Source organism: Fukomys damarensis, unplaced genomic scaffold (genome assembly GCF_012274545.1).
Source record: "Fukomys damarensis isolate Sample0158 unplaced genomic scaffold, DMR_v1.0_HiC HiC_scaffold_7, whole genome shotgun sequence".
NCBI classification, from domain to species: Eukaryota; Metazoa; Chordata; class Mammalia; order Rodentia; family Bathyergidae; genus Fukomys; species Fukomys damarensis.
Window position 1 is genome coordinate 6,736,814 of NW_022900919.1, and position 27,009 is coordinate 6,763,822.

The window sequence follows — 27,009 nt, forward strand, 5'->3', positions numbered from 1 at the left end:
CTGCCAGTGGAACAGAAGTGCTACCATGGCCTACAGACCGTTCTACCATCTACAGGTGGTAAGAGTCTCCCTGGGTTTGTCCAGCTCCCCTGAAAAGGTGCTCACAGCACCGGTGTCCAGAGGAGTCCAACTGCACAGCTGGTCACTTTTACCCTCCCTCATTTCTGTTTTTCTCTTATTTTCTACCAACCTCCAATTAATTTCCCATCATATTCATGAGCAAAGAACCACCTTGTAATAAGCAGTTCATTTCATTCACTACTTTTATTTTAAGCAATGGTAGGTATTATAACCAGGTTCTGCTATTTACACAACTCCTGCAGGGGTTAACAAACAGTACTGTTGTGGATTCTTATATTTCATAATATGAGAACTGTAGGATTTATGCTTATCAGAGGAGATGGCTGTTTGAAGAGATTGCCCAAGTATGGTATTTGTGAAATTGTTTCACCACAGGGGGGAAGAAAAGTAACAGCAGGCAGTAATACACTGGAAAAACAAACCTCCAAAAAAAATTTAAGGATCCCTAGGTTTATAAGTGCATTGGTTTCTATTGACCTAAATTCCTGGCTTTCTCATTTTATTTCATCCAGACAAAGGAAGTGATAATTATGTTTTTAAAAACAAATAAATCCAAGAAAACAGAAAAAAAATAACCATAAACCGACACACTGTATCTTCTGAAAGGAAAAGTGCCAGGGCTCAGAGTAACTTCTTGAATCACCACACAGCAGTACTTTCAGCTACAATAATCAGTTACCAGATACCCACGTGAACATGCAAGAGGTGTAGTTAAGAGTGCAACTGAAAACACACACCCTCAACTCAAAGATAAAACGACACGTAGAGACACAACACAATCTCCATTTGGAGAGTAAGATGGGAAAGGCAGCAGCAGGACCCCTGAAATTCCTCCAGTTAAGCTATTCTTTGGCCCTAGGAATATACAGGTATGGTATGAACAATTATAAAGGAACACGTTCCCCTTTTCCTAGAAAGAAATCTATCAGATTTAAAGAAAAAATTTTAGGAAGATGTGGTCCTGACTTAGCGTTAGTATATCTTTCCAATTTCTTTTGTATTTCACTAACATATCGAGAAGAAAAGAATTTCTGAGCCATTTAAACTGAACAGTCCATCTTCAGCATTTGCTGTGATCACAGAGTACAATGTTTTAGTTGGCATATAAAAAGAATCACTTAGGCAGAAGCCTAAGGTTAAAACAGGTTTTTAAAAAGTAAACAGTAGAAAGAAGAATATATTGAATTGCATAATTTCCACAACATGGTATTTTGATGCCAAAGAGCTATGAAAAAGCTGGTGATTATAAGTCATCAAAATAAAATGAAGTAACTCAAAGTATACAGTTGGAGCAGAAGGGGAAAAAAAGTACAAACACTTTAAAAGCTAGTTTAGGTTTTTCATTCTCTAGTCAAAATAAGTCTCTCAAATTTTAACGCAGAATAGAGAATGGAGAAGCAAAATAAAGAAATGCTTACAACAGTGGAGCACACTCTGCCATAAAGAAAGATAAATTTGAAGCATTCATAGGCAAATGGATGCAACTTGAGATCATGGTGTTAGGTGAAGTAAGTCAGACACGCACGCTTACATATTGCACTGTTTCTCTTTTATGAGAAACTAAAAATATCTCTATACAAATAAAGAGCAAGATACAAGATAGAGAAATAGAAGTAGTGAGAACTTCAAATAATGTAACATGCTAATTTGTTTCATTTCTACCAGTTTCTGAGAGTTCATCGAAAAGAAAGTTTTGTGCTGTTATCTCTTTCTTTGTAAGGAGAATCTTTTTTGTTGCTGAATAACTACTTTGAAGATAATGATACACCATGCATAAACTTTTGTAATATTTTGCTATGAAATTTTGTTTTCCTTTTTCATAAAATAAAAAAATGGAAAAAAGAAATGCTTACAAAGATGCTCATGCTATATTAAAACACCAAAATGAGTATCAAATGTGATTTAAAAAAACAAAAGACAAAAAACCCAAAGTCATCTTTGGAGTACAGGTTTATAACTATTTTTAAATAATAAATTCTGGTCCGGGTATGGTGGCGCATGCCTGTAATCCCAGCACTCAGAAGGCTGAGGCAGGAGGATCGCTGGGGTTGAGACCATGTATGGTGGCGCATGCCTGTAATCCCAGCACTCAGAAGGCTGAGGCAGGAGGATCGCTGTGAGTTTGAGACCAACCTGGGTTACATAGCGAGTTCCAGGTCAGTCTCAACTACATGGTGAGACCGTGTCTCAAAAAACAAAACCAAACAAACAAAAAAAATTAAATTAAATTTAAAAAAAAATAAAATTCTGACCAACTTACTTTTCAAAATATCAACAAGAAAAAAAGCTTGACTTCTTTTGGATAGCAAAGAGGACTTCAAAGAAAGGCAGGCACACTTTCATTTTCACTCCCAAGAGGAAAGTGGAGTCGCTGCAGCCCTTCCAGGAGACCCTACACTTTCCACTATTCCTGGCATCTAAATCACCTTCAAGCAAGTAGAGAGTGGTTGGAAATTCCACTCTGCCCTGTATAGCATCCCTTTAAGAATCAGTTCTTGGGCCAGGGATTTGGCTCAGTGGTTTCGCCGCCTGCCTCACAAGCACAAGGGCCCACGTTTGAGCCCTAGTACCCCAAACAAAACCAAACCAAGAAGCAGTTGTTTCTAGCCATCCAAACCACCCAAATAACTTCAAGGTGGAAAAATTCAGTCACTTTCATGTCCACGTTAAGGTTCATCTTCCATAAATTTAAACAGAGATATGATGGGCAAGAAGCAAGAATAGTGCTTTTGAAACACAAAGGACTCCCGGGGGAAGGTCTGGCCCAGCAACCCAATCCACAAGCGGGAAAGCCCTGCCCCCCTGTGGCCAGCTGGGGCAGAAGGGCGCTTTCTATCTACAGTGACATCCCGTGTCCACCTCTGGCTGCTAAAAGGCTTAGACTAAAATCTACTTAGTGGAAACTGAAGTTTCCCAGGCTCAGTGTCTTGGGCACACGAACACGTACGGAGTAACACATGCTGGAGTACAGGTGCCACAGCCTGTTTCTGCATAATGCCTCCCGGAAGTTTCTTTCCACTGCTGCAGCCAACGTGGAACATCCAGGTTCGGAGAAGATGCTGAGGCCCAATTCAAAGGACACCTTCCCTGTTCTCAACTACACTGTGCTGGTAACACTGCACGACATGTGACCTTTTAATTAATCATTTACCAGTCCACTTATTTAAATACAGGATGACCCCCCTGACTACCTATTTTTTCATTAATTTTTATATGGTAATATAACTAGAAATATAGAAATGACAGTTTTATCAAATGCATTCAATACAAGAATCAACTGGTTGAAATGACACCTGCCCGGGCGACGCTCAGGACAGTCAATACGTCAATGAACAGTCAGTGACGCTCAGGGTAAACTGTTAAGTGGTTAACATTACAGACTGTGCGTGGCTTTCTTTGGTACTGAGGACACAGAGGCATCTGGGCACTTTGGGCTTCTGGTAGTCTCTTGCTGCTCCATTCCTGCTCCATGGTCTGGGATCCTTCCTTCCCACCTGCAGCTGCCTGGGGTCTCGTCCAGAATGTTCTTATTCTTCTCTAACTTGCATTCCATGCACTTCCCAAATAGCCTGCAGGCACTGAGCTCGGCCCACCAACAGCCATTTCCCTGGACAAAATATAGACCCCAGGCCAAGTCCCATGACCACCTCTCTTCAACTAGGTCCCATCTCCTAAGTTTCCATCACCTCCCGATAATGCCATCAAATTCTGATCTCATCAATAGATCAATCCACTTGATGAAGGTAGAGCCTTCATGATTTAATCATCCTCCAAAAGCCCACCAGCTGGAAACCAAGGCTTTAACCCACAACCTTCAGGAGACATTTTAGGTCCAAACCACAATGGAAGACAGCTGTAACTGTCATAGATGTGAGCAAATGTCAAAGTCAGCTCTGTAGGGGCTGGGAATGTACTCAGAGGCACAGCACCTGCCTGGCATGTGTTTGAGCTCCAGTAGCTCCCCCCCCAAAAAAAAGAAAGAAAATCAGCCCCGCAGATTTTGAAGGAGTGATGGCTTCTCTGCTGGGAATGTGTGGGGAAAAACAAACGATCCCTCCTCTCAAGATAAAAATGAAGGGAATGCTGCTTCTGCATCCTAAACTGACCTTCTCTGACCCCTGGCTGGTCTCAGTTGCCTTTGCCCTCTCCCAACTAAACTATCTGAGAGCACAGTTTCTGTGACTCTCTTGCTACCTTCTGGAAATTCCCCTCCCTGGCTTCCTCAACATCCACCCTCGCCTTGCTTTGCTGACTCCTCTACTTCTTGCTGCCCATGCACTGGAGGTGTTCCAGGGCTCTGCACCAGCTCTTTGTTCACGAAACCACCCTAGCAGCAGAGATCTTTTTTTCTGTGCCCCTTTCCCTCCAGAAAAGCAGATAAAAACAGAGCTACTCTGGCTGGGGGAGGAAGAAGCTCAAGGTCCCGCTCTCCCTCCTCCATACCACCCACCCCTGCCTGCAACAGCTCTGCAGAGCTCTCCACTCAGAACCACCAGCAGCTTCCTCCAACCAGCAGGTGGCGCTCAGTTCTAGCTTCACTCCCTCCTCTGATCAACCCCATCTCCTCATTTGCTGACCCAACAACGTCAGGCGTGCTCTTCCAGATCAGTTCAAGGTTAGCCTCCCTTGTGATTCTCTCTGTACCAGACAGCCTTGAGCACGCTGTCGTCCTGTGAAGTACTGTGTGTAGACTCCACTGTCACATGCTGTGTTTGTGTACATCTGTGCCTGCTCCACTAGACTGTGACCGTTCAAAGACAGGCAAGACGCAGCTGAGGAAGTAGAGGTGCACCTGGAGGCTTAGACGTGTCTTGGTTGTGAGGCTGGCACCCTCATCAGTGTGCAGAGACTGTGAGACAGGCAGTTCACTCTGGAGAAGTGGAGAGCAAATGTGGCTGCTGGTCTTTGGCCCAATCAACAAGAACCAAAAGCCTAGAGAGGGAGATAAGTCTGGCAAAATTCAAAACCCAGTGTGTTGATTAGTTTTCCACCACTGTGATAAAATACAGAAGACAATCAACTCAACAAAGTAAAAGGTTTATCTTTGCTCGTGGTTTCAGAGATTTCAGCTATAGCTGTTTGGCCTGTGGTAGTCCAGTACTCATGGCTAAAGGGTATGGTGAAGAAAGCCTGTCTGCCTCATAGTGTCCAGGAAATAAAGAAGGAAACAGGAAGGGGATAGAAGGCCAATATCCGTTGTAAGCCCACACCCCCAAAGACCTAACTTCCTTCCACTAGGCCCTACCTCCTAAAAGTTCCACTACCTCTTACCACAGGCTAGGAACCAAGCCTTCAACACAGAGGCCTATGGGGTACGTCAAGATCCAAGCTACAGTGTCCAGGAATTTCTTTCAATAGAGATAATAAGGCAAGATACCGAAGGCCTCCTATTCTCTTCTTTCAAATATTTCTTTATTCATTCAGTAAGTCCTAAATTATTCATTCAGAAAATGGCTTGTGTTTTCTATTGAGTTCTGATGAATAAAATCCTGCCTAAAATCAAAGCTATCAAACTACCCAACCTAGCAACTGCTGGGGAAAAGACTGAAGAGATAAGAGATGCTGGCACAGGTTCAAAGTGGAGACAAAATTCTGAGCTGCGAAATCAACTCAGAAAGCCCATTAAACAAAGACAGAGACTGACACTGTTCACAAGAATGGTACACTTGTAGCCACTGTGCTTACAACCATTTTGAAGAAAGGAGTCCCTGCAAGGCTATGTAAGAGTCTTTCAGAAATATCTGGACATTCCCAATTTTTTTTTTCTTTAAGTAACCATTAAGGGCAAAATCTCCTACTAATTGGTTGTCAATTGGCGAACTGCATCCAGACTGACCTCTGGAATTCCTGATGTTACGTAATAGCCAGATTCTTTGTTCTGCAGAAGAGCTTCAAACCTGACTCTTCTCAGTTCAGAAATTAATGAGGGTGATAATCCTAGATTCCTCTCAACCAGACCAGCAATGCACGTCCCTCAGGGGGCTAAGGCAGGGTCACATCCAGCACTCACATCTGGTGGCACAGCCAGTTTGTGGCTGCAAGGCCAGCAACACAGCCCCAACCCTTGCTCGGGGAAATGGGACTAGGGAGGCAACCCTGCAGGGACCAGGGACCTCCTAGCGAGGGACCCTGTTGGTGAGCACCCGTGAGATTCTCCTCTCATGTTGTTTTTTCTTTCTTTCTTTTTTAAAAAGTAAATATTCTGTATTTTGGTTAATCATCCTTTAGCACTCACGTGGAAAAAACAATGTGCTATACACTTAGGATACATAAATGAACAAGACTCCCCTTGCCCCTGTCCTGATAGCTGATAGTGCTTGTCTTCTCACAGAGGGACTGACAAAGCAGAAGGTCTTAAATAAGGCTGAAGGTGGCAATAAAGACACTGGTGAAACCAAGAGCACTGGTCCACCAGCTTCCTGTTTAAGCTGCAGAAGACAAGAGCCATGGATTTTTATATTGACAGGTGTGTGTGTGTGTGTGTGTGTGTGTGTGTGTGTGTGTGTGTGTGAGAGAGAGAGAGAGAGAGAGAGAGAGAGAGACAGAGACCACTGTTATGAATATGTTGTCTAATCTCTGAATTCAGCCAACCGCTCTTCAATTATTTTACAATTAAAGCAAATCTTAGGACTACTTTGCAAGTCAAAAGGTTTAGCTTCTTTTACTACATATTTAAAAAAAAAAACTAAATACTAAACTAAAATTTTCTTACCCATAAGGATTTAAAGGAAATATTTGTATGCCTCACAGATATCATGAGGAAAAAAAAGATACAGTGGAATACTTCAACCAACTGTTTGGGGGGGGTCACTGAGAGTTTTCTTCACCTCATGTTTATTAATGCAAATATAAAAACCAAAATCATACTAACACTGGTAACCTCTCAGTGACAAAATATTTCAACTGGCCAATCTACTTCCTTGTCAAATTTTCTCTAAAAAGTATAAAACTGATTCTAAATTTTCCTTCTTCAACTGAACTTTTCCAGAAAGAATTTTCCCTGAGATCCAAGTCTTTTCTAGGTAAACTTTAAATCAATCAGATTTTGTTCATATCAAATGTTTACTGACTACAGTTTGAGTCACTGTGAATTCTACTGGCTACTATTTTATTGTTTCCACAAATTCTAGTATCTTGGATCAAAATCTGAAGATTTTAAATGTCATAAAGATTTTATTCTTGGGTTTTTTGGGGGGGTTACTGGGGATCAATCTCAGGACCTTGCACTTGTCAGCAGGTGCAGCACCACTGAGCTAAATCCACAGCCCATGATTTTATTCTTTTGTTGATCTGAATTCAAAACCAAACCTTACTTATATGAAGTACTAGAGAATATCAATCTTAATTTTACTTGACAGTGTAGGCTGTTTATCAGATTTGAACATGTGCCACCTAAGACATTATTGGTCTTTTGTACTGATTATTTTTGTACTTATTATTTCTACCAGGGATATTCTTCACAAAACGCTATCCAGGACTGGTCTTAACATAAACCTAGCCCTTCTACATACCTTGGAGCCCACACACTGAGATCACTGGGGGACGTGTACCAAACTTCCTTACGGATAAGCAACTCCTGTCTCGTATTCAAGTATGTGGCCAAGGAACTAAGCGCAGTCCAAATGCCCCCCAGGACTATGGGATCTAGGCCCTGACACTGCAGCTAACCATCCAGTGGATGACTACACAATGCACACAGCACGTGTGTGTACCCAAGAGGGAATCCTGTTGGCCAAGAGAATTTGGAGAAGGTAAGCGTGTTTATTCTAATAATTACTGGCTGGAATTCACTTCCAAAGGTAGGCTAAATCAGTAAAAACCCAACACAGCTAGAAGCAAAAACACAATGAAATTGTAAAATTTCCTACTTTAAATCATCTATTTAAAAAACATGAACTTCCTCTACTCTCTGGACAAAAACCTGTCACATATTCTCTTTAAGCTCCCAAAGCCACATGGCCAGCATTCTACTCAATGCCAAGGGGGCGGGGTGCTGGTGGCAGGGAAGAGTTACACGGCTGGGAGACTGAGCAGAGAGTAAAAGGACTGAGAAATAAATGTCTGAGTACTGTGAAAGCCAGAATTCTAACTAGGGGAGCACAGAAAGGGAGGAAAGCTAGAAAGAACTCTAAGGTGAGGAGCTGAAAGGGAAACATCAGAGAGAACTCAAGTCTCTTAAGTATACACACATATGCGCAGAGACGGGTACACAGATACAGATTATTATACATGCATATGCATTGGTATGTTTGTCTTGAACTCTCTGTATAAAGGGTCTGCTCAGAGGGCCCAGAAACAAAGTACGGCAAAGCAATAAGCACCAAGAATCCCTACATCCTGGTTTCTAAATACCAGCCTCCACTATAAGGACCTAAGCTTTCTTGAAGAAATGGCTTACTCTGGAATTAGGCACCAAAGGTCAAAATCTGAGCCTGGAATGCACTATTCAGACAACAAAGTAGGGTTCAAAAATCGAAAGAGTGAGATCAAAATAGTATAAGAGCCAGATGGAAGGAGCTCCCACTGCATAAATCTGGGAAAATCTGAGGTTCCAAAGAAGTAATAATAACAAGTTTATACTCCATGGAATAAAACAGAAATTTGTGACTTCACAGTGATGTAAACACATGAATGAATGCATGCACAAATAAATGGATAAGGGAAAACATCTTACAGTAAAATGCCAAATAATAATGGTAGAAGGAATAAAAGGGACAGTTTGGCATCACAGAGGTGACTGATTAGGGCAGAGTCACCAAAGGAGGATAAAGGGCAGAGGCTTAGAGATGATGGGAAAGATTAGTGTACTCCCAGAGTATTTGCACACGAAATGCTCACCAGTTACCACAAGAACAACGGTAAATTCAACACGAGGAGGTCTGACATCCACAATGCAACAAGGTGATTAAGGAAAACGTCACCTGGGACAGGCTCACTTCCGGTCCTCCTGACCAGAACACACTGAGAGATGTCCAGCACCCTTTCAGTAGGTAGTGTTTCCATACAGACCTGGACAGATCCAACTGGAGGAATCGTTACAACTGTCCAGAACATGAAGGACGGGAAAAGCTGGCTGCCAGTTCCCTGTTCAGAGCCCCTCATGCCCGAGGTCTCCTCCCATTCAGCAACATTTGTACTATGTGAGCTCTGTTAACCCTTACCACATTCCCAGGGATTTTGTTTTTCACATCTAGCTTCATGACACATCCTCTATCTCTGAAATTGGGGAGGCAGTATAAATTATAACACATAAATTATAACCTAAGAGCTCCTGTAAGGCTGTATAAGTAAACAAAAACTTCTAGAGTAAGGGACAAGTTGGGTAACAGTTTGTTCTGGAATACTGCATTTTCAAAGGCTAACTTCAGGCACTAAACCTTTTTGTATTTTGACCATCTAGCTGTATTTTTCCCCTAAAATAATACACTTTTGTGCCCTCTTACATGATTTGGTCATATTTTATGCAAAATTTAGTTGTTTACATGTAAATTCTACAACATACAATACTGCTGGAAAAAAAATTTTTTTTTTTTGGTAACACAGATCAAATTTGGGACATTGCGCTCTCGAAGCAGGCGGCGGAACCATTGAGCTACATCCCCGGACCCAACATAAAATATTAATAAAGCCTCATTTCATGAACAAATCTGAAATTAGGCAAACTAACAATAAACATGGGCTTGGGAGGTGAATACCAAAGTTTTTTTAAGTTGAAGGTTGGCCTGCGCAACTTAGCAAGACCCTATCTCAACTCTTAAAAAATGTAAACAAAGCTCTGGGGATGTAGCGCAGTGGTAAGGCGCTTACCTAGCATGCTTGAGGCCTTGGGTTTCATCCCCAGTGCAGAAACAAAAATGCAGATTTTTATAATTTCAAATCAGCAGACCAAATGAATTATAACCTGTTTGTAGATTATATCAATTACAATCTAGCACACTTGTGATATGACTTTCACTGCAGCATTAATTTTCTGATCTGTACAGCACTGACTCCAGACATACCAGGGTATTTAGAGTAAAGCCAGCTCCCTGCTAAGGAGCTGCAGGGAGATGACAGCATCATCTCTGAAATCAAAGGGCAAAGCTTCATTAGGAGAAAGTATTCTGCCCCTTTTTTCTGCCCTCTCCTTTTTGCCAAAAGTGTAAGATGTGAAAGCAGGAATACGCGGCCACCTGGGGAACAAAGGAATGAGAACTGAAGCCCTCAGAATAAGCACAGCCTAGAAGAGTGTAGAAAGCTGGGTCACCAAGGACATCACAGAACGGCTGTACTGACGCTGGACTGCCTGCCTCTGGTTCCCTGCTGGATGAGAAAAAATATTCCCACCGGTTTACTTGAAATGACTATCATCAGCCAAAGCACTCATTATAAAAACTATTTATTTGCTCCCACCCTAGTCTGATCTTACCATATTTTTTTATATTCTTAGAGACAAAAGGTATGGATCATCAGACTTTTCTCTGGTCAAAGAACCCAGCTAAGCAAATTGGTGTATGGTCTTCACCAAACCAAGGCCCGGTCCAGGAAAAGGCCGGCGAGACAGAAAGGGGAAGGGAGAGCTCTTGGGGAGGTTTTTCCACACCTGTGAAAAAGAGCCACGGAAAGAGACACCGGCCCGCCTGGGCTTCGTCCATGTGGATGTGAGGGGCCCACCAGACTCACCTGGCCCCGCGGAACGTGCCACCACTGAACTACTACTGTGTGAGCTAACAGAGTGCTTGCTGTCGGGGTGAGCTGGAGTGAATGCCCTCGTCAGGAACAGTCTGACTGCTTCAGAGTGCGAAAGGCCTGGCCCAGCGTGCACACGGATGCTGTCCTCTTCGTCCTCACCTCCTCCTCATCACCTCCGCGTCTCACAGGGCATCTCCACCTCCGCCGTTTCTACTTCTCCCACCGCCATTACTCCGCTCCCCTCCACCATCCCTACCTCCTTTCCCCATTCCGTTTCCAACTCTCACAGTGCTACCCTCACCACTTCCACTCTCACTGCCTCCGCCTGCACCACTCCTTCACATCCTCCCACACCCCCAGCACCACCACAGCCCCTGCTCACCTCTTCACCTCCACCCCCCCACAGCCACCGTCACCCACAGGCCTCCACTTCCAGCTCTAACTGGCCAGCTCCACGGCCATTTCCATCTCCGCGAACTCTACGCTCACATCCACGCTATCGTCACCACCCCCAACACCTCTACCTGCCCACCAGCATCTTCCACGCCACTTCCACCCTCACCTTAACCTCCGCTACCTCCTCCACCTCTACTTCCCCCGCACCAACCATTCCCACTTCAACACCATCACCATGACCTCTACCACGTCCTCCACCACCACCACCTGCGCTTTCACCATCACCATCACCGCCACCACCCTCATCACCTCCTCCAACTCCACTGCCACTGCCACTCCCTCTACCGCCTACACCACCACACCACAACTACAGGAACTTGGGCTGCTCACAAATCTCCCCTCACTGCTTAGCACCTACGCACGCTTCTCTCAGAGAAGCCAGGTGACAAAGTACCTTGGTTACCTTACCGATGTGCCCAGTGAACTACATTATCTTCCGTGTTCTCTTGCTTTTTAACCCCCTCTATTTAATGGTCTCCAAGTGTTTCTTCCATTCACCTGCCACAGTTAACGAAACAATCAAACAAAAATAATCAACATACATTTAATGGCATAAAATCTGTTATGCTTGCTATTTTGGAGTAGACAAAAAAAAAAAAACAAAACAAAAAATGCTCCCTACCACGAGGAGGAGAAGGATATGACATAACTTGGAAACAAACATGCAGTAAAGCTGAGGGTGCACGACGGGATCTGCTGTGGTCTCGGGACCAGGGCCTACACAGACACAGAAAGGATGTACAAGGGAATGGAAAGCTGTCCAGATTATGAGGCCTCAGGAAACAAACTTACTATGTGTTTAAAGTCTAAGGAGAACTGAGTTTCTAAACAGGTCTGTGGGTTTCAGCTCACACTAGGTTTGGTCTTGAGAACAGAGGGAGATGGAGAAATTTTTACCATCAACATCTCCACAGTTCACTTCCTGTGGGCCTGTGTGGCGATTCCTCTCTGTCAGAAGAAGGAAGTATCTCTTAGAACGTGAAAACCTACTGATTAGCGAAAAACCAGAGAACAGCTATTCCAACAGCAGTGGACTAGGACTTACTAGCCCAGAAGTATGCTGATGTCATGTTCCAAATAATGTCCTGTCACTCATTTTCCATCTCATGACAAAAACTTCTCTAAAGATTTGAAATATGTATCACTTTGCCAATGGTTCTCAGTAATGATTGAATGTTTCTTTTACCCGTAGTTAAGGGAATGTTACAATACGTTGGTAATTGGATCATTACTTTTATGTATTTTTGTATGCAACTTGTGTAGCATTTTTTTTTCCTGTTGGTAGAGAAATAAGTAGCACTCTAGGTTTACACATATGAAATAGGAAATAAATTGCTTAAATTCATATTCTGGAACAGGCTTCTCCTCACCAAACTGAATCAATGTTATCTAACTGGCTTCATTTCCCTATTTTAGGGAAGAAATTTGATCAATAAAAGATGTAAAATTTTAAACAATCTGTTGAATTCTTAAAATTATCCCTTAAAATTCTTTAGTTGCACTGAGAATCCAAGTGGGAGGAAGGGACAAGAAGTGAAAATGTAATTTGATCACTCAGATACCAAAATAAAACGAGACAGATAAGAATGTAAGCATCATTAACTAAATCTAAGGGCAAATGATGGCCTGTCTTTTTCATACTATAGGCATCCCTGGTACCAAGCAGCATTGGTTCTGGCTATTAGACTCCAGGAATATCAAAATCTACAGATATGAAAGTCCCCAGATAACTGGCACAGTATCTGCACAGAACCTACACATGATTTCCCACACATTTAAAATCTAATCTCTAGGTTGCTTATAACACCTAATGCAAAGCAAATGCTATGTAAATAGTTTTTATATCACCTTGTTTAGAGATTAATGACAAGAAAAAAGTCTATATGTGTTCAGTACAGATGCAACTTGAAGAGTATTTCTGACCCATAGTGGGCTGAATCACATGCTGAACCCACAGATTCAGAGGGCCATCTGTGCATCACTTCCTGACCCCAAGAACCTGTCAACTGAGTTCCATAACATTTTGCTTATTAAAATGTTGAAGAAAGGCTCAGGTCCTCTAAGCAAGACACATACAGGACAGGCTTGTCCACCTCAGGCTCGCCTAAAAAAAAAGTTTACCAAGTCTCTCTGGACACTGTCTCAAGGGACTAAGGAGACAGGAAAGATTTCAGTCCCCCTTAGTAAACTAGGGTGACAGTCAATTATGCTGTAGCATTTACAAAATGAATTTGAATGCCTATCCTATTTACTCCCTGCAGAGAAAGCTGAAATAATTGCTTCTCCCCAGGAGTGAACTGGCAGCAATCGGACGGATGCCCAGGACCAACGCCAAAGTCTCAGCTGGACCCTGAGGCTGCTCGGCCAGAAGCCAGGGCCTCCAAACAACAGCCAAGTGGATCCCTTGCCCACCTTGCCGTGCTTTTCCAAAAGCAACAAAAGCCGTATTTTTTAGATAAATTTGGAAACATTAAAGGTAAAATACAAAATCAAAACTGCAGGTGTTATTATCTCGGTCATATGAATTTGGTTCGAGCATATGACAGGAGATTATGAACTAAGTCTAAATCTTTCTATTTTAAGGATCTCTATTTACTTTAGCAGTTGTAGGAAGCCATATGTTTAATATATATTTTTATAAATCTTTAAAAATCCGTACTTTTTTGGAACAAGAGGAATATTTACAGAGACCTATGAAGCTTTTTCCTGAAAGAAAATAGGAATAATTATCTAAAATCATATCTATAATTGGACGTTACTTCAGCTTTACTAACAGCATCTTCCCTTTAGACTTCTGCAGCTAAGATCTTCAAACTGGGTTTACACAACGAAGTCAACTGTGTTACAAAACCAATCTTTTGCTCATTTTTAAAATTTTTCCAGTGCTCAGAGTCAAACCCAGAGCCTTGCACATGCAGGCAAGCACTGTACCACTGAGCTTTACCCCCAGCCCCCAAATCAATTCTGCATACCTTATGCCTCTTACGGAACCCTCTTCTAATCCACGCTCTTTTAAAAAAGTGTAACACTTCTTTCTTTCAAAAAAGATTTTAAAAAGCGAGACGACTATTTTTTAAAAAGATATAATTTAAAAATATAGGGAAAGGTTATTTTTTTAACCCCAGGTCACAGATGCTAGATGCCCTTACATATTTTGGATATTACAGTATTGACTGCCATGTCTTATGGCAGAAGATGATCACTATCAACCTACTCTAACATTACCAACTCCGACTCCAGCATTTCTACATCTATCTCTACCCCATCACCCCCTCCACCATCTCCACCTAAGCTCTTTTTTTTAAAAAAAGAAAATATATTTTTGAAAGTCAGTCAGTTTATGATTTTTTCTAAAAGTGGAACATGCGCATGTTGAAAACATCTAACGATTTACAATTGTTCAAACGAGTGAGTGTTCAAAAGAATAAAATAAAAGTTGCTGTTCCACCAAACAAGACTATAAAAATATGACAAAGAAATGAATTCAAATTGTAAAAACACACAAATTGACTACAGTAATTAAGGGCATATTAATACATTCTTCTTATTGAAAGAGAAATGGAATATCCCATGCCAACACCCACAGCCTTTCAATGCATGCTTTAGAAATGGAAAAATAAAAATAAAAAAAGACACAGCCCATGAAGACAAGAGCAGACACCATTACCCCAGCCGTGCAACTTCCTCTCAAATCACCATCCTGTGAACCTCAACTTTTCTACTCTTTTTTTTCCCCTGGTACCAGGGAGCAAACTCAGAACTTTGCACGTGCCAGACAAATGTGGCACCACTGAACTACATCCCCGCCCTTCTCTTTTAAGCTCAGCGTCAAAATGCCTTCCTTTCATGGATGCTAACTAAGACTTTTCACTCTTCAGAGGAAGTCAAAAAGCAGATTCTCGAAAAGATTCTGCAGGTGGTACTGCACCTGGGTACTGTCGCCTTTTCTTTGTTTGGACTCAGCCAGATCAAGTCCCTCATGGAAAAAGACAAGAAAGGTGTTATGCATGCTGTTTATAATAAAAAAAGATTACTTTCTCCGCCAATTTTTCCTTGCAGTTCAGGTATACATTTCTATTTGTGGGAAAAGCAGCCTTATACAAAATACAAGTTGAACATCTCTAATCTGAAAATGCCAAACATTCTGAGCATCAATGTGTTGCCAGGGTGGAAAACTCTACATCCTACTGTGACGGGCAGCAGTCAAAATGCAGGTACTCTGAAAATGTTGTATACTATCACCTTCAAACTCTGCATAAAGTGCATATATGAAATGTAAATGAGCTTTGTGCTTCACCTGGGTTCCATTCCCAAGATACCTCATTGTAGATTTTCAATATTCCCAATCCAAAACACACCTGGTCCTGGTCCTGGGCAATTTGGGTAAAGGATAATCAACATGTAAAAATTGTTTCTATCATGTTCTAGAGAAATTTTAACCTCTCACCCAACCAGAATGATTCCGCTAAGTGAGTACACATATTTTATGACATTTCAAGTTAATTATCTAAATACGCACAAGTATTAGGCATCATAGAGAAATGGTAAAATTTCAGTTTCCTTTTTAATATTCTAATTAATTCAAATTTATTTCTCAATGAATTCACCTTTTTTTTGTGGTAATAGAGAATGAACCCAGGTCCCTGACACTGAGTCACACACCCAGCCCTTATGTATTCTTTATTTTGAAACAAGGTATCACTAAGTCACTGAGTTGCTTAGACTGTGCTAACCCTTATAACCTCCTGCCTCGGCCTCCCAGAGTGCACCACCATGCCCACCTGCTGTTTCACTTTTGAAAAGTAATTCAGCTCATTATCCAACCATATTTATATTTTGTATGGTCGCGTTCATCACTAGGTTAACTCAGTTTGTTCTGTCACTCAGTTTCTGATGAAATGTTTTTCTATAGGTCACATTTCACCTTTTCGTGTCATAAAAAACTGTGCAAGAACAATTTTAAATAAAATACTTGAGTAAAATGATTTCAGTAAAATAATCACTAAAACTAAAAAATAAATTGTAATAACTTTAAAAACGACATTCACATTTACTGGGCTTTTGTTTTTCATCAATTATAAATAAGAGATGCAACTATCATAATCTCAAAAAGACAGGATTTAGCTTCCTAAAAAACACACACAGTCCCCCAAGCACCTTTTGTTATGTTTTTGGAGACAGGGTCTCACTAGGCAGTTCAGGCTGGCTGTGAACTCACTATGCAGCACAGGCTGGCCTCGAACTTTCTGCAATCCTCCTTCTGTAGCCTCCCAAGCACTGGAACTATAGGCATGCACCACCATGCCCAGTTCTACCAAGTATCTTCACAGCATCCATTAATCCAACAATGTATCAATTTAAGTGAAATTTAAAAGCAATGAATATTCTAGTATTCCCCTTATGGCATTACAGTATCTCTTTTAGTTGAGCCTACAAATATCAGTGTTCCCCCAAAAACATGAATGAATTTACCACATACCCACATGAAAACCTGTCATGTCCTGGAAAAAAATATAAGCATTACAGTTAATCACTTAGAACAGAAAATACTATCATTAACTATACTGGGATCCATCCTAATAATTTTAGAGTAACTATTTTCAGGCTTCTACCCAGAAGTTAGGTGTTTGGATATAATCAGGTACTTAAGTTTCTACTTATACATATTAACACCAACTTGTGATATATAAAAAATTTTACATTAATATTCTATTAAATTTAATTCAATTTTTCTTGTAGAGGTCAGGAAGTATTTCTTTGTCTTTCCAGCATAATTATCATGATTCATTTATTATAAATATATCATATGTATAGCAGTTAAGAAAGAACTCTGGTTATTAACCTGTTAGATAAACCCATTTTTTAAATTAAAAATGCTTATTACAAAATAAGCCTATTGCAATTTTATGAAAAATTTAAAATATCAAAAAATTCATTCGATTTGAGAATTGTATCATACTGTCTTGCAGAATGAGGAAAGTACTGGTCTGTCCACTTACAGTGAGTTCACAGAAATCCATGCTGTCCAGGCTTTTGCTTCTGTGCAGTCTCCCTTTAATTCGTCTTAAAGAAGGCTTTCCTTGGTTGACACTAGAAGTAGCACCATTAGGATTTTCAGAGGATGGTGTTACCCTGCAAGAAGGGAAAAAAATGCGTAAAAGAAGACAGGTTTACTGGTGAACATGTTTCTCAGGTTTGAGGTAAGCATTTACTTGAGGGTGTCTTGGGAGATATCACACATTCCTTTTTGCAACCCCAAACTAAGAGCCACATTCTATCAAATGCCATCTTCTAAGTATTTCTTTGCAGCTGGCTAGTCTAGAAATCTTCCTGACAGTTCAAATACTGACTGCAACAGTAGGATTCACTAAAAGTCAACTCCACAACCATCAAGGAGGCAATTAGGACCAGACTCAGGTTTCCTAGGTAACGTGTAGGAATCTGCCTCCCTCTGGGCAGTGACAGCCAGCGCTCAGGCCAGTGCCTGGCGGGTCAAGTACAAGGGAGCCAGCCCTGCGTGCACTCACAGATTCTGTTCACTGTGCTTGTTAGGCATGAAAATAACTCTTGCACATTTAAACATGACCATTTACCATTCACTCAGCATGATCATGGAATCAAGAAAACACAGACAAGAAGAAACAGCAGATAATCTAAGCCATCTACAGAGTGCACATTGGGACAAACCTTTACACATACACACACACGCACGCACACACACAGAAGACTGGCACATGGTCTCCAGTTTCTGTGTCACTACTAGTTGCAGCCTTACAACAAAGGAGCTGGAGAGACAGTGACCTGCAAGGAAACATCATAGCGTCCCAGAGATGATACAGTCTATGAAGTAATGAGGCTGACTTGTGACTATGGTTTATAAATGTCAGTCTCCTTATTCTGCAATTATATCTCCTACTTATAGTACATGTTCATGTATTTATCATCCTGTGACCTACTTTTTACAATTAAAATGTTGTCTGAAAGATATGACTCTTAATCGCTTTTAAAAGACACTAGACAATTAGCAAAATAAACCTAATTTATATACTAATAAGACAGTAAAAAAGATACTACATATAAAATAGGCCAGTTTAAGAATGGTTACACTTTACAATGAAAGTAGTACATCCATATGGTTAGAGTATAAAAAGATTCAAAGTGAAAATTAAGAGCTGTTTCCCCTTGGCCCTTACCCAAACCTCTCCTTTCCAAAGACAGTCACCATTACTAGTTCTTTGCGTAACCACGCATTCAAATGTCCATGCTTATCTATGTGTTTATTTCCTTTTGGGGGTGTTTAGTAAGGTGATCAAACTGTTCATATTTTCCCGTACCGTATTTTTTTACTTAACAATATATCTTGAAGTTTCTCCCATAATGCACTCTATACACAACGATTCTTACCAATGGCTAAATAGTATTCCACCACAGAGACGCCATATAACTTACTCAACTACTCCCCTACGGATGGGCATTCAGTTTGTCTTCAAATGTCTACTTTCAAACTATAAAGCATCCAAGACAGCATCCTTGACAAATCCCTGCACAAATGTAATACTAACCTAGGAAAGAGTCCTAGAGGCAAGGGTAGGAGCTTTCTAAGTATCGAGAGGCCTCACCTTCTGTGACCATTAATCCTGACTGGATTGAGAAATGCCTCTCAGATTAATAGAGCACACTTCTGAGTGTGTCTGGGTGGTTCACGAAGGCATGGCCATGGGTACATTACACAGTCCCTCAGCTCTTCCTCTCTTGAGCTGCTCCCTGCTCTGCTTCCTGGTTACCACGATCTAAGCAGCTTTGCTCCATAACACCCTTGCACCATCATGTTCCTGCCTTGGAGCCAGTCAACCATGGACTGAATGTCCCCAAACTGTGAGCTAAATTAAACCTGTCCTCCTTTACGTTGTGTGTGTCAGGTATAGTGTCCAGCAATGGGAAAGCTGACTATACACTATCTGAAAAGGCATTATCGATTAAGTTCCACCAACAGTGTATGAGAGTGCCCACTGGGAAGTCCATGAGTACGCAGGCAACTCTGTCATTTTATTACTTTATAGTGCAGCTCCTCTGTATCCTTCACTGTATTTTTATCTTGCCGAACTCTTGATTTCTGTAAAAAGGACTGTTATAGAGTTTCCCGTCACAAATATGGATGTCAACTGATCCTTATAAATCTATCCTTGCTTTTTATATTTGAAATTTTTAAAATTGGATGTCTAAATGTTTGACTCATATTTTCTTAGGGACTTAATCTTTTATCAGATAGAAAGTCACTGTACCAATGACATCTTTTACTTTAAATGTTATTTTGTCTGATGATAATTTTACCCATCTACATGTTTATAGTAACCTTTTCCTAGCTTATCTTTTTGTATGTTTATATTTTCAACCTTCCCAAACCTCTCCTTTCTTTTCCCTTTTAGCCATGCCTTTAACTCTTGGCAGGTAGCTGGAGTATTTTGTTTTGTTTTGTTTACCAAATCTGAGAGTAAACATCTTTTGAGATGAACTGAATCTCTTTGAATTTTCTATGATTACTAAATGTTTAGAATTCTTCCTGCCATCTTGTTTTATGTTTCTTTTTTATTTACATATTTTCATCTTTTTATTTACTTTATTAATATGACTGAGTTTGGGAACTTCTTTCCCCTTCCAATTAACTTAATAGTTATACATCTAATCAGGGCACCTCCAGCTAACTATACACACGCATTAACATATACTATATGTATGTGTACATACACACAAACACACACATTTATATATGTACATACACATATACAGTCATTACGTGGTATCCCCAGAGATTGGCTCCAGGACTCCCCTCAGATAGCCAATCAGGGGATGCTCAATTCCCTTATATAAAATACTGTAATATTTGTACAGAACCCACATAGGCCCTCCTGTATACTTTAAATCATCTCCAGATGACTTATGATACCTGATACAATGTAAATGCTGTGCAGATAGTTGTGACTCTGTATTGTCACTGTACTGGAGAATAATGACAATGAAAGAAAGTCTGTACATGTTCAAAACTGATGCAGTTTTACCCAAATATTTACATCCAGGTGGTAGAATTTGCAAATGTGGGACCAAAGGTATGGAAGGCAGACTGCATACATTTAAATTCACATTTCCATCAGTACCTAAGCTTCTCAGTATTCTCACCCGCTCTCAAGCACAATATGGGCCCAACGCAGCTTCATTCTCTTCATCCCAGCCTCACCACCCTGCTGCTAGGCCCCACCTGACCCCTGGAAATAGCTTCCAAGTTTCCAACTTCTCCTTCATTCTTTCGATCCCTTTGCTTTCCTGTGATTTGTTATCTTACTCCTCCTGATGGCTTCTCTGCTCTACAATCTTGCTAATTTGGCAATTCTCTTTTCTGGCAATAAATTTTAAATTTCTAAAGTGTCTGAGACTTCATTACTGCAATATTCTTTCGCATCTATCTGAATTTAATCCAATATTTTTCTATTTTTCTCAAGGATTAATTTCTCTGTTTTTTGTGTGTATGTTTTTTTTTAATTTGGTAATTCACAGGCTTTCCCCAGCTGTCTGGTGGTTTCTAATGCCTACTTATATCTGTAGCGGAGAACATGTTTCCCTGTGGCACTATCTACTGTGCCTAACTTCACCGACTCTGGCAGCTACTGAGAGGAAACTTTCCTTTTGGGTCAGGGGCTCAGCAGCTACCTGAGGAACAGCCTTCTCTGTCCCCAGAACCCATACTTACTGCTTCAGCACAAGAAGTGGCACCACTGTCCAGCACTCGGTATACACCAGGGCATCACCTCCATTACCTGCCCGAGTGCCCCACTCCTCCCTCCCTCGATGCTTCACCAACTGGTCCACCCACACCTTCCACACAGTTCTATAAGGCTTTCCTCTCAGCAGGTGACCGCATCCACTAACTACACTTCCCAGGGTATCCACAGAAACACTGGCCCAGTGATGGCATTCTTACTGGTTACTGAGACCACCATCAATTTGGTTGTGGTTCTTCAAACTTTTTATTTCATTGAATTTCCAATAAATTCTCTTTTCAGTTCAGCTCCCAGAATACAAATTCAACAATGTCACTTTCATGGGTTGCAATACAGAAAGAAGCACAACAGACAACTCTGTTCTCTTCCCTGCAGGGTACAAGCTTCAAAGAACAATGAAGAACTTTATTCAAGGGGAAACGCTTCTGAACACTGGAAGAGGCAGAAAAAAAATTTTTTTTGGTCAAGACCAAAACAGCACAGGAAATAACAGCAAAAATTAACAAAAGCTTCTGTGCAGGAAAGAAAACAAGAGACAGCTTATAGAACGGGAGAGCATATTAGTATGTAATACATCTGACAAGTTCATATCCAAAATACACAAAGATCTCCAAAAACTCAAGAGCAAAAGAATGAACCCTATTTAAAAACGGGCATCCACCAAATATTTATTTGAAGGAAGAGGAGACCTAGAATAGCAAAAGGAATTCTAGGCAACAGAGACGTGATAGTGGGTATCATCATCCCCAGCTTGAATCTATACTACAAAACAGACCTGAGTATCAGCGGAATAGATTAGAAGATGCAGAGACAACTCCAGACTTACTCAGCTACCTCATCTTTGACAAAGGAGCCAACCATTCTCACTGGAGGAAAAAAAAAAGCCTATTTAATAAATGGTGTTGGAAAAACTGGATTGCAACCTGCCAAAATTAAAACTACACCTCTATCTTTCATCATGCACTAAACAAAAATCCAAGTGGATGAAAGATCTAAATATTAGAACAGAAACACTAAACTTACTGGAAGTTAACTTAGGTAGAACTCTTGAAGATATAAGCATAGGAAAAGGCGTTATGAACAAATCCTCAATAGCACAGGAACTGGCACAAAGAATGAACAACTGGGATCTCATCTTATTAAAAAGCTTCTGCACTGCCAGAGAAACCACCAACAGAGCTAAGAGACAACCTACAATGTGGGAAAAACTTTTGCCAGCTGTTCCTCAGATAAAGGTTTACTATCTAGAATGTATCAAGAACTCAAAAAATCCGACCCCCCAAATATAAAGACCTAATTCAAAAATGGGCATCTGAAACTAAGACATTTTTCAGACAAAGAAGTAAAAGCAACAGATAAACATATGAAAAATGTTCAACATCACTGGTCATTCGAGAGACGCAGATGAAAACAACACTGAGATTCCACCTCAACCCAGAGAGAATGGCTGCTATCAAGAAATCAACCAACAAATGCTGGTGGGGTTGTGGGGAGAAAGGAACCCTTCTCCACTGTTGGTGGGAATACAGGCTGGTGCAACCACTGTGGAAATCAATATGGAGATACCTCAAACAACTAGGATTAGAGGTCCCATTTGACCCAGCTATTTCTCTGCTGGGTATCTGCCCAAAATAATTAGAAGAATCATACACAGTGACATATGCTCACCCATGTTTATAGCAGCACAGTTTGTAACAGCTAAAACTTGAAAACAGTCCAATTGTCCATCAACTGGAGACTGGATAAAAAAGATGTGGTTTGGTAATAAAATGGAGTACTACTCAGCCATAAAGAATGAGAAACTAGAGACATTTATAGCTAAATGAATACACATTGAGGCCATACTCTTAAATGAAATAAATAGGGTACAAATGTGTACAAATAAAATAAAAATAAAAATGGGCACCCAAGTGAGACGGTTATACCTGGAGTGCCAGCTAGGTAGGAGGCCTCAGGTAGGAGGGCTGATCAATCCTTGGAGTTTAGAACCAAGTTGGGCAACATAGTGAGATCCCCTTCGCCAAAAAGAAATGCCTAAACAAAGCCAAATGGGCCTTTTCAAAAACAGACATTTCTTAGAAGAAGACATACTCATGACTAACAGGCACATGAAAAAGTGCTCAACCCGATTAATCAGGGAAATACAAATCACACGCAAGCACAAAAAGATATCGCCTCACAGCAGTAGGAATGGCTATTACCAAAAAGATCAAAGCAACCAGTGCTGGTGGGGCTGTGAAGCAAAGGTAGCCCCCACGCCCTGCTCTTGGGGATGTAAATGGAGGTCCTTTAAAAAATTAAAAACAGCACTTCCAGATGATCCAGCATCCTCACTACTGGGTTATCTGAATGAAATGAAAGGAGTATGTCAAAGACACATGTGCACACCTATGTTCACTGCAGTGCTATTCACAAAAGCCAGGAATGGAAACAACGTAAGCGTCCATCCACTGACAGGTAAAGAAAATATGGTACATGGACGTACAGGACGGAATGTTGTGCAGCTATAAAAAGGGGAGATACTTTGTCACTTGCAACAACAAGAACGTAACTGGCCATCACTAAGTGAAATAACCCGGCACAAAAGACAAATACCCATCCTGTCACTCAGGTGCAATGAAAATAACTTGGTCTCTAGAACAGTGCTTAGCACAGGCTTGGGAGAGCAGTGGGGAAAAGGAGACAGGGAATGACTGATCAATGAGCACCAAGTCGCAGTTAGGAGCATTACAGATATTAATAACATTCTGCGTATTTCAAAAAAGCCGAAAAGATTCTGAATGTTTTCACCATAAAGATCAATGTTTGAGGACTTGGATGCATTTAACCTGATTTGACATTATGGTTCCCCCCAAATCAGAACAATTTTAAGTTTGTTTATGTCAGTTAAGAAACAAATTTAACTTTAAAAATTATCCATCGTTAGAAAGGAAAAATTGTAAAACAATATACAAGTTCATTTTCTCTTTATTTCTTCTCTCGCTTTGTATTGACAGTGCTGGCTGGATGGTGTGATATTTTAGGATATGAATGCAGACATAATAGCAACTTTTTTGATGATGAGATGTGCCTAATATTTTTCATAACGTTTCTCTCCTCTGACTTCAAAAGGCATCACCTTTTCTCCCCTTTTTCTCAAACCTATAAGCCTAAAATCTTGCAATAAGAGTTCTTAACTGCCAGACACGGTGGCACGCACACCTGTACACCCTGCACTTGTAAGGCTGAAGCAGGAGGATCACAAGTTTGAATCCTACCTGGGCAATTTAGCAAGACCCTGTCTCAAAAAGGGGGCAGGGGGATTGGGGGTGGAGCCCAGTGCAAAGACCCTGGATTCAATCCCCAGCACTGCAAAAAAAAAAAAAAAAAAAAAAAAAAAAAAGAAGAAGAAGAAGAAGAAATTATATCCACCAAACTTCACACAAATGTATCAGCATTAACTTGATGTAACACTAAATCCAACAACAAGGTAAAGCATAAGAAAGTCATAACAGGGGCCGGGGATTTAGTTCAGCGGTTTGGTGGCCTGCCTCACAAGCGCAAGGACCCAAGTTCGATACCCAGTACAAAAAAGAAAAAAAAAGAAAAGAAAGTCATAATTATAACTAGGAGAATGGACCCACCCCTTCCACCCGCTCAGCCCATGTCCTGCCAGCCCGGCCCCTGAATTAGGCCCTGTGCGCTCCATCCTCTTCACCTGGTCCGAAACGTGGGTCCCCTCTCAGCATCTACGGGAGGAAGCTGTGACCCCTCCGGGGCCTGAGGCCTAACTCAGCCTGCTTCAGCATGGCTTCCTAGAGAGGCCTTATGTGGGTGACAGCTGGCACCTGCCCAGATATTATTAACAACCCAGTAACCCGTTTACCCGTTAGTTCTTGTTGCCTCTGTGTACACTGCTCTTGTCCAGTACATCAGGAAAAAGATAAACACCAACCCTCTCAGAGGGATCACCTATACTTGCAAACTTCTGGGTCTCTGTTGGTTGTCCATCTAAACAAGCTGCTAAACCTTTGACATGGTCTAGCAACGACCTTTAAATTCAGCAGAAATCAAAAATTTCACTCATCCAAAATACACATTCAGTACAACACAATCCCTTGACATTCTGCAACCCTCCCTGCGCTGGAATGCCCTCCTGCTCCCACCCTTGCAAAGCTTGGTGCCCCAGGGAGAGGTTCTACTCATCTGTTCTGTGCATAACTCAGCTTTGGTTCACAGCCATTTCTGACCGCAACCCACTTAGGACAAACAACTCTCACTCTTCTGCCTCCCTCCTTTCAAATTTCCACTGGGAAAGAATTCAGTTATAACAAAGGATTGGGTGAAAAAAAATAAGATGATAGAAAAGTGAAGCAGTTACACAAGAACAGAACTGTCCACAGAGTAACATCTTCTACAAGATAGGAGTTTTGAAGTATTAGCAAGGACAGCCAATCAACTGAAGACAATGCTAAAGAGTGGTGGCAAAGCATCCTTCCCCTAGAGGAGGGGATTCTAACATGGTGTGAGAACAGGAGCTTTGGATGCTGCTGAGACAGCCGGGCAGCAGACTCTACAAAGATACCGAATCCTTCTTCTATAAATGGCAGTAAGATGCTAATTTTTTGTTTGTAAGTATCAGACTGCACAACCTTAACTGTTCACTTAATAAACAGTAAGTGGACTTTTAGTAGTAAATGTGTGCAATTAACTATAATTTTCTCATTTAAAAAAAAAACTACAAGAGGACTTGGGTCCTGGGGCTGGTCATATCTCAGCAGAAGGAGCTTGGTGGCCTGTGGGTGGGCATGATCACCTAGGAGAAACTCGTCCTTCAGGATACTTCCCTGTTCTTCTGTACCTACTTCCAGCTGTCCTTTCTTCCTAGATTGTCATCTTCTTGCTCAGTTCTTTTCAACTCAACAACCAGGGTAAGACCTGATACCTGACTCTGGACAAGCCAGTGACCTCATCAGTAAAGCTGGGAAGCGATGGCACCTACCTCCTAGGTTAAAGGACAGGATGCTTACGTGGGGTCTAAGAGTAATCGCTCAGTGATGCAAACATGAAGACTGCTGGCAGCAATGCAACTGTCATGAGAAGATTTTTCGCATTTCACATAAAACAGGAGTACTTACTGTTTGGGCCTCAACTCTGCTGAAGAGCAGGGTGAAGATCTCCTCACTGAGAATGCCACCAATGATAGAAGCAGGGTCTGTGCAGATGCAATTAAGTTAAAGTCCTGAGATGAGACCATTCTGGATCAGGCAGGTGGGCCCTCAATCCCATGACAAGCATGCGTTTCAGAAACAGAAGAGAAGACAGACACAGAGAAAGAGGCTAAGGGAAGATGGAGGTGGAGGCAGAAGTGATGAATCCACAAATACCTGGAGCCACCAGAAATGGGAAGAGGCCAACAAGGACCACCCCTGGAGCCTCGGAGAGAGAGAGTGGCCCTGCCAACACCTTGATTTTGGACTTCTAGCTTCCAGAACTGTGAAAAAGTAAAGTCACTAAGTTTGTGGCCATGTATTCTAGCGGTCCTGGGAAATACAGTGCTTCTCTTCATCACTGGTGATTACAGGAGGTCCCCAAGGAAGCCAGCAGGGCCACAAACTTACTTTTGTCTGGGGAAAGAAGCTTTCATCCAGGATCCTAAAGAGTCATGAGTCAGAGCCAAACACTACACACACTCCTGCTGTCTGTTTCTAGGAGACTGGGAAAAGGGGACAAGAAGAAGAGGGCTTCTGTAGATTCCATCAAGGTGGGTCTGTTGTTCTGCTTCCATCTCCACCTAAATGGGTCCACGGATACCATATTCCTTAATGGATTTGAAAAGCCAACCAGAAAAAGACGCTGTGAGAAGGAAAGCTGATGGGCACAGATGCCAAACTACATGGAAGTGTGGGCACAAAGCACTAGATCTTTCCTCTTTATTCTGTATGGCCTTTGCAGGCACACAGCCTTTCGCCAGGACAGCAACAATGTAAAGAGAGAATCAGCACACACATTTTCATAAACATCTTCGCACAAATCTTTACACATGCCA

At 41.4% G+C, this 27,009-nt stretch overlaps 1 protein-coding gene across 1 annotated transcript in view; it reads right to left on the minus strand.

The window, feature by feature from the left end:
- Tjp1 (tight junction protein 1) overlaps positions 1 to 24,905 on the minus strand; it is a 221,932-nt gene extending 197,027 nt beyond the window's left edge. The window contains exons 1-2 of the mRNA XM_010638208.1: positions 24,847 to 24,905; positions 17,208 to 17,340 (exon numbers count right to left, since the gene is read on the minus strand). Of these exons, the coding sequence (XP_010636510.1) occupies positions 17,208 to 17,340; positions 24,847 to 24,893 (180 nt within the window). The 5' untranslated portion in view covers positions 24,894 to 24,905. The remainder of the gene's footprint in view (positions 1 to 17,207; positions 17,341 to 24,846) is intronic.
- Positions 24,906 to 27,009: the final 2,104 nt, after the last annotated feature.